Source organism: Berkeleyomyces rouxiae (assembly GCF_048999995.1).
Source record: "Berkeleyomyces rouxiae strain 22BRR77 chromosome Unknown BrBRR77_ptg000002l, whole genome shotgun sequence".
Taxonomy (NCBI): domain Eukaryota; kingdom Fungi; phylum Ascomycota; class Sordariomycetes; order Microascales; family Ceratocystidaceae; genus Berkeleyomyces; species Berkeleyomyces rouxiae.
Window position 1 is genome coordinate 2,607,206 of NW_027396492.1, and position 12,096 is coordinate 2,619,301.

At 54.0% G+C, this 12,096-nt stretch overlaps 4 protein-coding genes across 4 annotated transcripts; 3 read left to right on the plus strand and 1 right to left on the minus strand.

Moving 5' to 3' along the window:
* Window positions 1–669: 669 nt before the first annotated feature.
* BROUX77_002262 (uncharacterized protein) lies at window positions 670–4,519 on the plus strand (the record flags this gene model as incomplete). The annotated part of the gene is made up of 6 exons (XM_073746783.1): window positions 670–1,089; window positions 1,177–1,200; window positions 1,273–1,730; window positions 1,806–1,974; window positions 2,200–3,022; window positions 3,096–4,519. 6 exons carry the CDS (start codon window positions 670–672, stop codon window positions 4,517–4,519), a joined length of 3,318 nt encoding a protein of 1,105 aa, XP_073607344.1.
* A 3,254-nt stretch (window positions 4,520–7,773) lies between these two features.
* On the minus strand, window positions 7,774–8,691 carry BROUX77_002263 (uncharacterized protein; the record flags this gene model as incomplete). The annotated part of the gene is made up of 1 exon (XM_073746784.1): window positions 7,774–8,691. The coding sequence occupies one exon, from the start codon at window positions 8,689–8,691 to the stop codon at window positions 7,774–7,776; it is 918 nt and encodes a 305-aa protein (XP_073607345.1).
* Window positions 8,692–8,862: 171 nt separating this feature from the next.
* On the plus strand, window positions 8,863–9,240 carry BROUX77_002264 (uncharacterized protein; the record flags this gene model as incomplete). The annotated part of the gene is made up of 2 exons (XM_073746785.1): window positions 8,863–8,933; window positions 9,063–9,240. The coding sequence occupies 2 exons, from the start codon at window positions 8,863–8,865 to the stop codon at window positions 9,238–9,240; spliced, it is 249 nt and encodes an 82-aa protein (XP_073607346.1).
* A 1,951-nt stretch (window positions 9,241–11,191) lies between these two features.
* Window positions 11,192–11,710, plus strand: BROUX77_002265 (uncharacterized protein; the record flags this gene model as incomplete). Its single annotated transcript, XM_073746786.1, has 1 exon — window positions 11,192–11,710. One exon carries the CDS (start codon window positions 11,192–11,194, stop codon window positions 11,708–11,710), a length of 519 nt encoding a protein of 172 aa, XP_073607347.1.
* Window positions 11,711–12,096: the final 386 nt, after the last annotated feature.

The window sequence follows — 12,096 nt, forward strand, 5'->3', positions numbered from 1 at the left end:
TTGCCGAGCTCAGTTGACTATCAGTGGGTGAACCAACTGTAATAACTGCCTGGCTACATAAATAAGTAGCACATGGCCAGCCGTAGGACAAGATTCAGCGGGCCAAATCTTGGCTTTCGTCTCTGAATTTTCTTCCTTTTTGTTCACTCTCGTTCGTTTTCTTTGTTGCCGCCTGCCCTTTTCCTTTGCCCTGGCCTCCCTGCTCTGTCTGTTCTCCTGGACTTTACGAACCACAAAGCTCGGCCGCCAAATTTCCAGCAGTCCAGCCCAGCTCAGCATCGCACCGCACCGCACCGACAGCCACGCCTCAGTCCGGCATATTTTGCTCCCGCTTTTCTCGCCAAAGCCCAGCCCAGCCCAGCCCAGCTCCAGCGGCATCCATCCATCCACCATCTGCGTTGTAATCAATCTGCGCCCGCGCCAGCTGCTGCTCTTCTAGCGCTGTCAAACTGTGCTGGTACTGGTCCCTCTGCCCTCTGCCCTCTGTCCTCTGTCCTCTGAGTCTTAGTCACGCTCAACAGCCTCAAGCCAAGGTCCCTTTGGGCCTGTGCTGTTGCTGCCGCTCGCTCTCAGGAGCCATCACCGCTGTTTCTGGCCCTGCTATTTGTACTGCCCGCCAGCCTTGAGCCTCTTGCTCTCTTTCTTTTCTCTCCCCCCTCCCCTTTCAGCATGGACATTCCTCGAATGTCATCACATCACCACCATCACCGCCCGCCACTGCAATCGCCCGCTTCCATACTCCCGCTCGACACCAGCCACCTCGTCCCTGCCGCTCTGCCGCTCTCGCCACCGGGTCCCGTGTCTGGAATGTCGCTGTCTCCGCCCGCCTTCCTCCACGACCAGCGCAACTCTGGCCCCGGCCCCGGCCCCGCCACCGCCTCCGCCTCCGGCCCGGGCTTCGCCTCGGCTAGCTCCTCTAACGCCGCCCCCGCCCCGGGCACTTTCGCCCGCCGCTTTGCCGACCCGTTCACGCGTGCCTCTGTCTCTGGTGCCTCTGCTGGCCCGCCCATCTCCGCGATCGCCTCATCCTCAGCCATGAATTCTTTGTCCATCGCCCGCGCCTTGGATGGCTCGCAGCCCGATCACAGTGTGCGTCACGCCAGTTTGTCTCCGTCTCTGTCGCCCAAAGGCCCCAAAGCTAACAATGTGCCATGTCCTCTTCTGCCCCCCGCTTAGATTGCCTACCAAAAGGTCCAACTTGTACGTCATCTGCTCTCGGGCCAATCTTTGCAAAAGCCCCCATGCACTAACACCGCCCCCCTATCCGCACAGATTGAAAAGAAGCGAGCCGAATATGAGCGCATCCGTGAACAGCGTCGCCGCTTCGAAGCCGAGATGCAGCGCCTTGATGAGTCCCAGCGCCGCGAAGAACTCGAGCTTGCCCAACTCACCGAAGAAGTCCACCAGCTAAACGGCCACCAATCCGAGCCCACTACGCCTCCGCACGAGCGCTACGACTCCGCCATATTTCCCGGCTTCATGGGCCGTCCCAACCGCTACTCCATGTCCAACGTCGCCTCGCCCCCCGGATACTACAGCCGCTTGGCTCGCACTTCGCTGCTCCAGTCGCACCACCAGGGTCTGGGCCTCCAGCGGAGCATTGCTTGGGATGACCCTGCCGCCACCTTTCGCTCGGTGCCTGTATCCCGCCGCAACAGCGATGACGAAGAACGAGAGGACGCCGCCATGGCTGCACGATACGAGACCACAACCTTCCGCCCAACCAGCACGTAAGTGATGCCCTCTTTGTTCTCCATCTTGCTTCTCCGCCCCGCCTTGCTAACACGCTTCGCGCCCTGCCACAGTAGAACCAACCGTTACTCAATGCCCGTAACCAGCCAAGCCCCTAGCCGCCGCATATTGGCCTCCGACATGGACAGCCTCGACCAGGCCAACACAACGCGCTTCCTCTTTGGTAGCGAAGCCGTCCCCAGCAGCCACACTGTTGATGCTGACAACCCGCGAGAGTCTAACGTGAGTCTATATTCAAAGTCACGCCATCCCTTGCCGGAATTCTGCTGTGAAACCCGAGACCCAACCAGAGACGCCAGCCCGTTGTTTCTTGTTTATTGGCCGATTCCCTTTCACAGCTAGCCGGGCCACCTGCGGCTCGTCTCCCTTGCCCGCCCTTCCCCTGCTGCACTTTGCACCTTTTGCCATCCTGTTCCACACTAACAGCACCTGTGCTCGTGTTATTAGGCTGCGGGTATCGAAATCACACCCACCACTGCTAGCGATTCACTTGGTGCGACCGACTGGGGCTTCTCGAGTCGAAACCGTTCTAGCTTTGGCGCCCCTGCGCCCATCGGCTCGTCTTCCATGCCAAACTCGTTTCGCCGCTCTCTCGATCTCAGGTTTCTTACTGAAAACAGCATCGCCGACTCCTCTACTGGGAACCCCACGCCAATTAGTCCTCCTAATGGCGCAGTCGCTTCGCCCATTGGCACCATGAGCGGCAGCTACACTCCGACCGAAGCGCCTTCAGCGAACCCCGCCAGCGGTAGCCTATTCAACCCCATGTCTCGCCTTGGCGCCATGTCGTCCCGCGCCACCAGCCAGCTTGGTGTTGACAGCCTTCCGCTTCCTCGTGAGACTTCCAACAATGGTAGCGCCAACACATCTTCGTACCATGGGCTGTCGCCACTTCATACCGGAGCTGCTCCCTTTGTTCCCGCCAGTGGCACCCAGCCTAGTCCTCAGTCTGCCATTTCCAATGGGCACCCGTTATTCCCCCCGACTGCCAACTTCAACCCTGCCCCCGGCTCGCAGTCCGCAAGCAATGGGCTCATGATGCCCATGCTCCATATGGGCATGCAAAACACGAACATTAATTCCTTTCAGCCCAACCAGCAGCAGCCGTCTCACCAGCAAAGCTTTGCGCCTGTCAACAACCATAGCCAAACTCATGCTACCTCCGCACAGGCCCCTTCCGGCAAGGGTCCGTCCAACTATACTAGCCCTGCGCATGGAAGAGACAGCCAAGCACGGGTTATCCAAAGCCGCCGGCAGCAGGAAACTGATGGTATGTCTTGATCAAGATAGCTCTTCAACCGCATCTCAAACAGCTCCAGGTATACTAACAAGCTTTACTCTAGTCAACAACAAGTATAACAATCTTCCTCTTGATGCTGTAATCGGCCAGATCTACCAAATGTGCAAGGACCAGCATGGCTGCCGTTACCTTCAACGTCGCCTTGAGGAGCGCAACCCCGACATTACTCATGCTATTTGGACGGAAACCAACCACCATGTGGTCGAGCTTATGACGGATCCCTTTGGCAATTATCTGTGCCAGAAGCTGCTTGAGTCGTGCAGCGAGGAGGAGCGCACCACGCTCATCAGCAACGCGTCGCATGACATGGTTCAGATTGCCCTCAACCAGCACGGCACTCGTGCTCTGCAAAAGATGATTGAGTTTGTGCACACCGATGTCCAGATTTCTCTCATTGTTGACGCCCTACGTTTCCGTGTTGTTGAGCTGATTCAGAACATCAACGGTAACCACGTTATCCAAAAGTGCCTGAACAAGCTGAAGCCTGAAGATGCTCAGTTCATCTTTGATGCTGTGGGCAATCACTGTATCGATGTTGGCACTCATCGCCATGGGTGCTGTGTGCTTCAGCGCTGCATCGACCACGCAAATGAAAAGCAACAGGAGTGGCTGATTGCTCGCATCACTGAGCACGCTCGTGTCCTGGTTCAGGACCCGTATGGTAACTATGTTGTACAGTATATTATCGACCTCAATGAGCCTAGCTACACCGAGCCCATGGTTGTGCAGTTCCGCGACTCAATTGGCCCTCTTTCGCGCCACAAGTTCTCGTCCAACGTCATTGAAAAATGCATTCGCTGTGCTTCGGATGTTTCTAAAGACATGATTGTGAAGGAGCTTTTGGACCCTGTTGAGCTCGAGCGTTGTCTGCGCGATGGTTTTGCCAATTATGTTGTCCAGACCGCCCTTGACTACGCCACACCGGGAAAGAAGACGGCTCTTATTGATGCCATCCGCCCCATCCTGCCCTCCATCCGCTCAACCCCCCATGGACGACGCATTGGTGGCCGCATTAACAACATGGAAAACCGCGGCATTTCCAACAATGATGGCACCGGGGGCCAGACAGCCCTCCAGCGCAGCGGAAGCCATGCTGGCAGCACTACCGGTAGTAACAGTGGCAGCAGCACAAGCAGCGGAAGCAGCAACACAACCCATAGCTTTGGTAGCGGCTCGCAAACCCAGCAGCAGCTGCGCGGAGCCAGCTCCTCCAACACACCCGGTGCCGGCTCACTGTCACCCACTGGCAAGGCTGTCGGCACCATTGGTAGTGGCATGTCCTCTGCTGTGACCTCTGGCACAGCCACGCCGCGTACCGCTGGCCCCAACGGCTTCACGTATGCCAACGGTCTCGGGCTTGGTGGCAGCGGCAGCGGCAGCGGAGCATCGCGCGTCAGCGCGCCACGCGCTCTCCGCGGCGCCGGTGCTAGTTCCTCAACTGCCGCCGCCTCGGGCAATGAGGAGTAAGCCCGAGTCGGGCAACAGGTTGTGTTATCTTCTTGCATCGCTTTGATTGTCCAGTCACTTTTTCATTTCCTCTTCTCTGTTTTATTGCTCGGCTTCTCTTCGTTGTGTATTTCCCTCTTTTCGCATTCCATCCTTGTATCACCATCCCGCAGTGAAGTTGAGTCGGGTTGTATTATCCTTTTCTTCTTCTTCTTTCTGTATACACTGGGGAATTCTCAAGCGGCCAGAGCCAGATGCGTAGCCAAACAGGGAAAGGGATGATAGCCTATGTTGTGTCGGGGCTCTTGGCTATTTCTTTTCTTCTTCCTGTCTTGCCGGTGTCTTCGCCCGCTTCCTCATCACCACCACCAACCCCTTTCTTACCTTCTTGCTAACAATAGTTTCCTTTACGACCTTGGCCATGATTAGATACGATGCTTGTCTTATTTCCCCCCCTACCCCTCCATCATTTCTTACTTCCTTTGTTTACTTATTGTTTCTTGTGTACTACAATCTGCCAAACCAACTCTTTGGGTCTCCTTTGTGTATTCCCTCAATAGTCCTTCAAATTTCCCATAACTATGTTTCTTTCGAGTTTACCTAACTACACTTCATTCTGCCTGTGTTTTCTTGTCTTGGTTCTGTCCCAAGTCTCGCCCGAGTCTGTGTTTTTCTTTCTTTTTTTTCTGTATCTATTTTGTACTTTTCCTTCTCTTTTTTTCCTTGGCCCTTTCAGTTGTTTGCTTGTCCCTTTTTTTTTGTTATTCTGAACTTGCTCCTCCGCCTCTCTGGTCTTAGTGAAGCTCAAGTAGCATCTTCTTTTCTTTTCTTCTTATTTTTTTAATACCCGAACTTGAGCTCATTTGTTCGGCAGAATTTGACTTGAACCTGTTATGTTGTTTTGTGCCTCGGTAACATCCATGATGAAGCTCTTAACCAAAGGCTATGGTGTGTATACATGGTGTAGTTGATCGTTGCTGATATCGATTCGGATAACTAATGTATTTTTCTTTCTTAGAAAAAGATTCTCAATGAATGAATTTGTTTAATCTCTGCCTACTGTTTATCTCGCAGCAATACGACGGCATATTCCAGACGGAAGCAGCCGAATGATGTCACCTTCCGAACCCCCGCTCCAAGTGAGCGGCATCCTTTCTGCTCGTTCCACCATTCCTCATGTTCGAGACTTGGCCGTTCTCGCCTCCATCTTCGTGTCTAGGCCAGGCTGACGCGGGGCTCTGTCGTCGATTCTTGGCATCCCAGCCTCACGTGTCGTGGCCCGCTTCGATGCCTCGAGGACTCCAATTGCCTCGGCCTCGACTACTTCCATTCATCTTCCTAGGGCTATATGGCCTTCTTCCAGTATAGCCCCGCCCTCGGTGATGACCCATCCCGCGCCCGCGTTGAAATCCCGGAGTGAGCCATGAGCGTTCATGGCAGAATCATTTGATTGATTGATTGATTCTTTATTTACCTGTCTATTCGCGAGGTATTCTCGGCATACGACAGGGGACTATAAGTAATACCAGAAATTACATACAGAATGGCAGAATCATTTCAACTTCTCCCCAATGCCTTTTTGCTTCTTTTCTCTATATTGAGCCGTTTTCATTTCATTTCATCTATTTTACATCAATCAGAGTGCTCGTCAAACACTCATAAGATGGCCAAGCAAGCCCTAGCAACCTAGCAGCGGCGGAGCCGGCTGCCGGGATCCTCCGATTCGGACTGCCTTGGTGACCGTAGTCTCCCAGCTCCGAAGAAACTGTAGACGCTGACTCGAGATCTCCCTGTGGTGATAAGCACCTCCTGGCGCAGGATACATCAGGGGGATACATGAAGACTGTGATAATGAAAAAGAAAAAGAACAGGAAAAAAAAAAGGAATCAGAAAACAAAACAAAAAAAAAAGCAAGTGATACACGAAAGAAAACATCCAAAGACAAAACAGAAATACAAAATCACACCACGCCAAACGCCATCGCAGCTGCTCATTCCTCTCTCACCCTCTTCAACTTCTTGAGGAGCTGCTTGCATCCTTTGACTGTAGGGAGAAGCTTTTTAACGAGTCTCTCCGTCAGCCGTAGCCTCTGTGGGATCGAGTCACACGTCCACGGGTGCCATGGGGTCTTCTCCTGTCCACATCTCGGACAATCGTGAGCGGCCCCGGTGTGCTCGAACCTCTGGTGGTACGTGGCAAAGTCGCCGTGTCCAGAAATTGCTGCCATCAATGTGCCAATATCGAGTCGGTCGTGTTCCCTGTAGTCCTTGAACTTCCAAGGTTCGACGGGCTCTGGCTTGTCTATATGGGAAGGCCCGTTCTGCGCCCCCCACCACGTCTTGAACTCTGTGGCGACCTGCTCTCGGCACCACCGTTTTGCCCTGGAGAGCGACATCTCGAGTCCGCCGACTTCAGTCCCAGCAACCCCTCTGGCTAACCGGTCGGCTCTTTCATTGTCGGGGATGTTCTTGTGGCCCGGTACCCATCTGACTCTTGCCTTTGGCGCAAAGAGCCCGCCCTGTCTCAGCTTCCAGCTTGCCAGGAGTCGTCTCGTCTCGTCAATGGCTGTTTGGGATGTCCCCAGGTCGCCCTCTTCTGCGTTCAGATGGTTCACAATGCCTCTGTTGTCAAGGCATAGGTAGAGGTCGCCGGTCGTCTCTTGTGGTAGCTCGTGGGCCGCTTGCACGGCGTGGAGGGCATATTGAGCCATTTGTTTTTTGCTGATTTGATTTGATTTGATTTTATTCTTTTACGTCTACCTACTGTTATTTCGCAGCAATACGACGGCATATTCCGGACGGAAGCAGTCGGATGATGTCATCTTCCAAACTACTCCCGGGCGGTCAGCGATTGCAGGTGCGCATAGACTTCAAGCATCTCCTGTGACTTTTTAGGGTCCGGCATTGAAGCCAGGAGGACTCTCTGTCCAGCGCAGCCCGGGGGCGAACCTGCGGGGTTCCAGGGTTGGTTACCTGGTGTTTTTGGTTTGCAACAAACCGCGTGTAGTCTAGTCTAAAAGGCCACCGGCTCTCGGCACGGGGGTTTGTCCCCGGCGGATTACGCGTGGTTTTGTCCTCTTGCGGGCATGGCCGTTGCTGCATTTTTTTGAGAGTTTTCCCTCCTCTGTAGTTGGTGGACGGGAAAAGGACCCCCCAAAACCTCCTCATGGAATCCTCCTCGACATCTCCTTCCGATCCTACTACCTCGTCTCCTCCCAATCTAACCTTCCTCTCCCATCTTTCTTCCACTCTCACCTCTCCTTCAAAATCCCACCTTCATGTCTCGGTGCTGGCAGTGGATAGTGGCTGGGTAGTCTCGGGGCGCTCAGGCTGTTGTCTTTCTTCAAGGAACTTGAGATTGCGGCGTAAAACGCTGGCAACGTGACTTGTTGCTTTTGTTGTTTTCAGAAGCTTGTCAGCAAATCTCTGGCTCCACGGCCTCGGCAGTGCCCTGCACGTCCACCAGTGTCCTCGTTCCTTTGGCTGGTTGCAAGCTCGGCACCCGCGTGGACAGTTGTGTTCCCATCGGTCATGGTACTCGTCAAAGTCACCATCTCCGGTTCTGGCCGCCAGGATGTGGCCTAGCTCAATCCTGGTGAGGCCGTCGTAGCGGGAGACACGGAAGGGCGGTTCGGCGGGGACACCAATTCCCAGTGGGCGGTATCCTTTTTGCTTCTGCCACCATTCCCCGTATTCGAGACTTAGACGGTCTCGCCTCCATCTCCGTGCTCCGGCCAGGCTGACGCGGGGTTCTGTTGTCGTCTGTTGGCACCCCAGTTTTGCTTGCGCGTCTGCCAGTTCGTTGCCTTCCAAGCCCATATGGCCTGGGACCCACAGCACATGGACTCTCCTCCCAGGACTCTCGCTCGCCCAGCGGCGAAGGGTTGTCTTTGTCTGATCAATAACGTCCTGAGATGTGCTGTTTCTGGTGGATGGGTTGCGGAGGCGGTTCACTATTCCTTGGTTGTCCAGACAAAGCCAGATTTCCTCGGTACCTTCGCGCGCCGTGGCCCGCCTCGCTGCTTCGAGAGCGCCAATCGCCTCAGCGTCGGCCACTTCCATCCATTTTCCCAGAGCTACGTGCCATTCCTCTAGCGTAGCCCCATCTTCCGTAATCGCCCAACCCGCGCCCGCGTTTCCATTCTCGTGCTTCGATCCGTCGGAGTAGGTAATGATCGTTCCCGGGGTGGCCATCTCAACTTCCGCTCTGTGTGCCTCTGCTTCTTTTTCCTTGTCTAGCCACGTTCGAGACGGCATGTCTGGCCCAGCTGCGTTTGGCCTGAGCCTGGTGTGCTTCTCCATTTCGGCAGGTAGCAGTTTTCGTAGCCTCACCACCACTGGATTGTACTGCGGCCCCCGAAGTAGATGCTTGTCGTCGAGTCTGTGCCACCGTACCGCCTCTCGTCTCTTTTCATCTTCCAGGAGGAGCTCGAAAGGTGGGAAGCTTGCCGCATGGTGTATGCATTCTCTTGGCGTGGTGCGATACATAGGGAGAGCCGCCCGTAAGCATTTTCTGAGGGCAGCATTTATCTTGTCTGAGGCTGTTTTTGTCGTTTCCGTCCCAGTCCAAGAGCTGACCGCAAAGAGTGCCTTGCTCAGAGCGCACGCGCGTACCGCATGGAGCATGCTTTTCGTATCTGCTCCCTTATAGCAACCGGCCAGATACCTCAGGCCGTTCGCCACTCGGTTGATGCCCGCGGTCACGTGCGCGATGTGCTTGTCGAAGAGAAGTTTGGCGTCTAGATGCAGCCCTAGCCATCGCAACGAGGCATTAGCCGGGGTGGGTTCAATCGTGCCTAGACCCTCCACTGTGACGGATGGATTTCCTGCGACCTTTCTTCTGCCCTTGACGTGTAGCAGTGTTGACTTTCTGGGGCATTTGTTTTTTACCGCTGACTTGCTATCCTTTATAATGTCTGGTTAGAGCCAAATTTTCATCAAGTACCAGCCTTCATAGCTCAGTTGGCAGAGCGCGACACTAGTAATGTCGAGGTCAGCGGTTCAAATCCGCTTGAAGGCACTTCTTTTTTTCCGCATGCATTCCCCGTGTTAGGGTTTGCGGCTACCACGTGACCCAGGATTGTGTGCATCTTGTTCAGGGACATGAGGAATAGTCAACCTATAGGCTAGCTGATCGCAAAGTATTGAATTTCTCTGGTGAACAACGAGTAGATAAACCAGCAACGATATGGATGTGATTATGTCGATGTATTTTGGTCTGAAGTGACGTCAAACTGGCAGATCGTGACTCCATCTCGTGACGACAGCCATCAGGTGTCCTGTTTTCTAGACTCAGATGTGTATAAATACATAGGGAGCTCCCCTTCTTATCTATCCTCTATTTACTTCTAAATTCATCCTGTTATATTTGCACAATGGCCGCTTCTACCGACAAAATCTTCACCCTCCGTGATGAGTCTCCCGCCAGAACTCTGCGATGTTACTGGCGTCTTCTCCCATTGTGCAACGCCAGCTGGACTTCAAAAACCACCCTGCGGGGCCCAAGTGCGAGAGGGACGTGCAGCCTAGACATCGATTATCCGCTGTCGGTCTGAATCTCGTTCTATCTCTGTCTCAATCACCTTCCGTGGAGATATTTTGAGGACTACCCAAGTCAGGCTCCTGGATTCAAGTGGCTCGATAGTAACTACAATGTGCGCTGCTGGGAACTCGGGAGTCAAACTGGCGCGTGCGACGATCCGCGTGCCTGGTTGGCCCGCTACTGCTTGTCTCAAGACGTCCATCATCCCATCAGACACGCTGAAAACTTGTATAATCTCTGTCTTGAGCCACGAGTGAAGTTGCGACTAATCTTGCTGCTGTAAACCATCACATAAGTATGTGCTACATACGAATTACGAGTAACGGATCAGCGCCGTTGCGTGTTTGGCCAGTCTTTTCTCTAACGTATTTCCTCTGATCTGTGACTATACACAAGAAGAAATAAGACGAAACTGGACGATTCTCATCGATAGCGACTTGGCATCAAACACTCACACAAACATGTGTCGACATCGACACATGAAAACTAGAACTCACCCCACGACAAATTGAAACATGCGGACAACTGACCAAACATTATGTAACTAACTAACTAGTATTCTGGAAACTTTGAGCCATTTGGAAATACCCCCAGACGCCCGCAACAAAGTCACAGGACAACGGAAGAGTAGATTCTGCATTGATATCCTTAGATATCACACCCACCTCCCACATACGACCATAGCCTGTAGAGAGCACGGGATCCCGTCCGCTCTCCCTTAGTTAACCTACAGAGCGCCGGATCAGTACTACGGTGGGTGACCACGTGGGAATCCCCGGTGTTGTATGTTCTTTTGCTTCTTTTTGCTGTTGAGCCCCCACCGTTCCACCGTGACAAGTTGTGGTAGCTGGCCCATCAATCACATACGACCACAGCCTGTAGAAAGCACGGGATCCCGTCCGCTCTCCCTTAGTTAACCTACAGAGCGCCGGATCAGTACTACGGTGGGTGACCACGTGGGAATCCCCGGTGTTGTATGTACACTTTTTGCCTCTCAATGCTGTATTTTTGATAATGGTCCACAGCAAACTTTCATGAAAAGGAATAGCGAAATATTTGATTTGGGTCCCGGGGCACTCCGACGTCTGGGGCAACGAGCTCGCGGACCGACAAGCCAAGATGGGCGCCGAGAGGGCCTACACGCCCGTAGGGATGTCCCTTTCCTGGGCCCGTAGCCATTTCCGCGCCCGCGTCACCACCGAGTTTCGCACCTGGTGGTCGAATGAAGGTTGTGCCAACAGACCGCACCTGAGCCGGCCTCTCGAGGCTCCCAAGAAGGCCTGGAAAAGCCTTCTTGACGACACTGAGCGCAAGCTCGCCCGCGCTGTCCTGACAGCACTTTCTGGTCACGGAGACTACGCAGACTACCACCGCCGTTTCAATCACTTGAACGCGGTGCTAACCTGCCCCCTCTGCGACGCTGAGACCACCCCGGAGCACATCTGGACCTGCCCCCGCAACCCTCAATGGATGTCTAAGGGCTTCTTCCAGAAGCTCATAGTCACCAAGAGTGGAGCCATCTGGCTGGCATCTAAAGCAGCCAAGAATCCTCCGGTGCTTCTGGCACGCCGCCGTGCGGTAACGGGAACGGACCCGCAGGAAGGGGACTCTCCAGTTTGCCCTCCGCCCGACCCTCCACCGCCTGGTCCAACCCTACCCGGAGCAGTTTAGCCTCTGGGGCCCTACCTTTTTTTTTTGCGCAACCGCGCTGCCAACTCTCTGGCGTGAATACGCCGCCAACCCCCTTTTCTTATTTTGCCCAAACCCTTTTTTATCATTACATCGGCGGTGAGGCCAGGACTCTGGGTCTTGTTTGGTGCCACGCGGACGAAGGACAGCCTCTGCGCTGGGCAGGTGGGAGACCTCCTGTCATTATACTTTGGATTGTGGGGTTTCTGTATGCATGGTTTTTAGATTTTTGGTTTTCGCTGCTATTTTGTATTTTCTGGTAAAATAGGTCCCCAGCCCCTGGCCTATAGTGCACCGGTGCTAAATAGTGGCGCTTGCAAGCAGTAGAACAATTAACCCTTGACTAGTTAACTATGTACAACAACCCG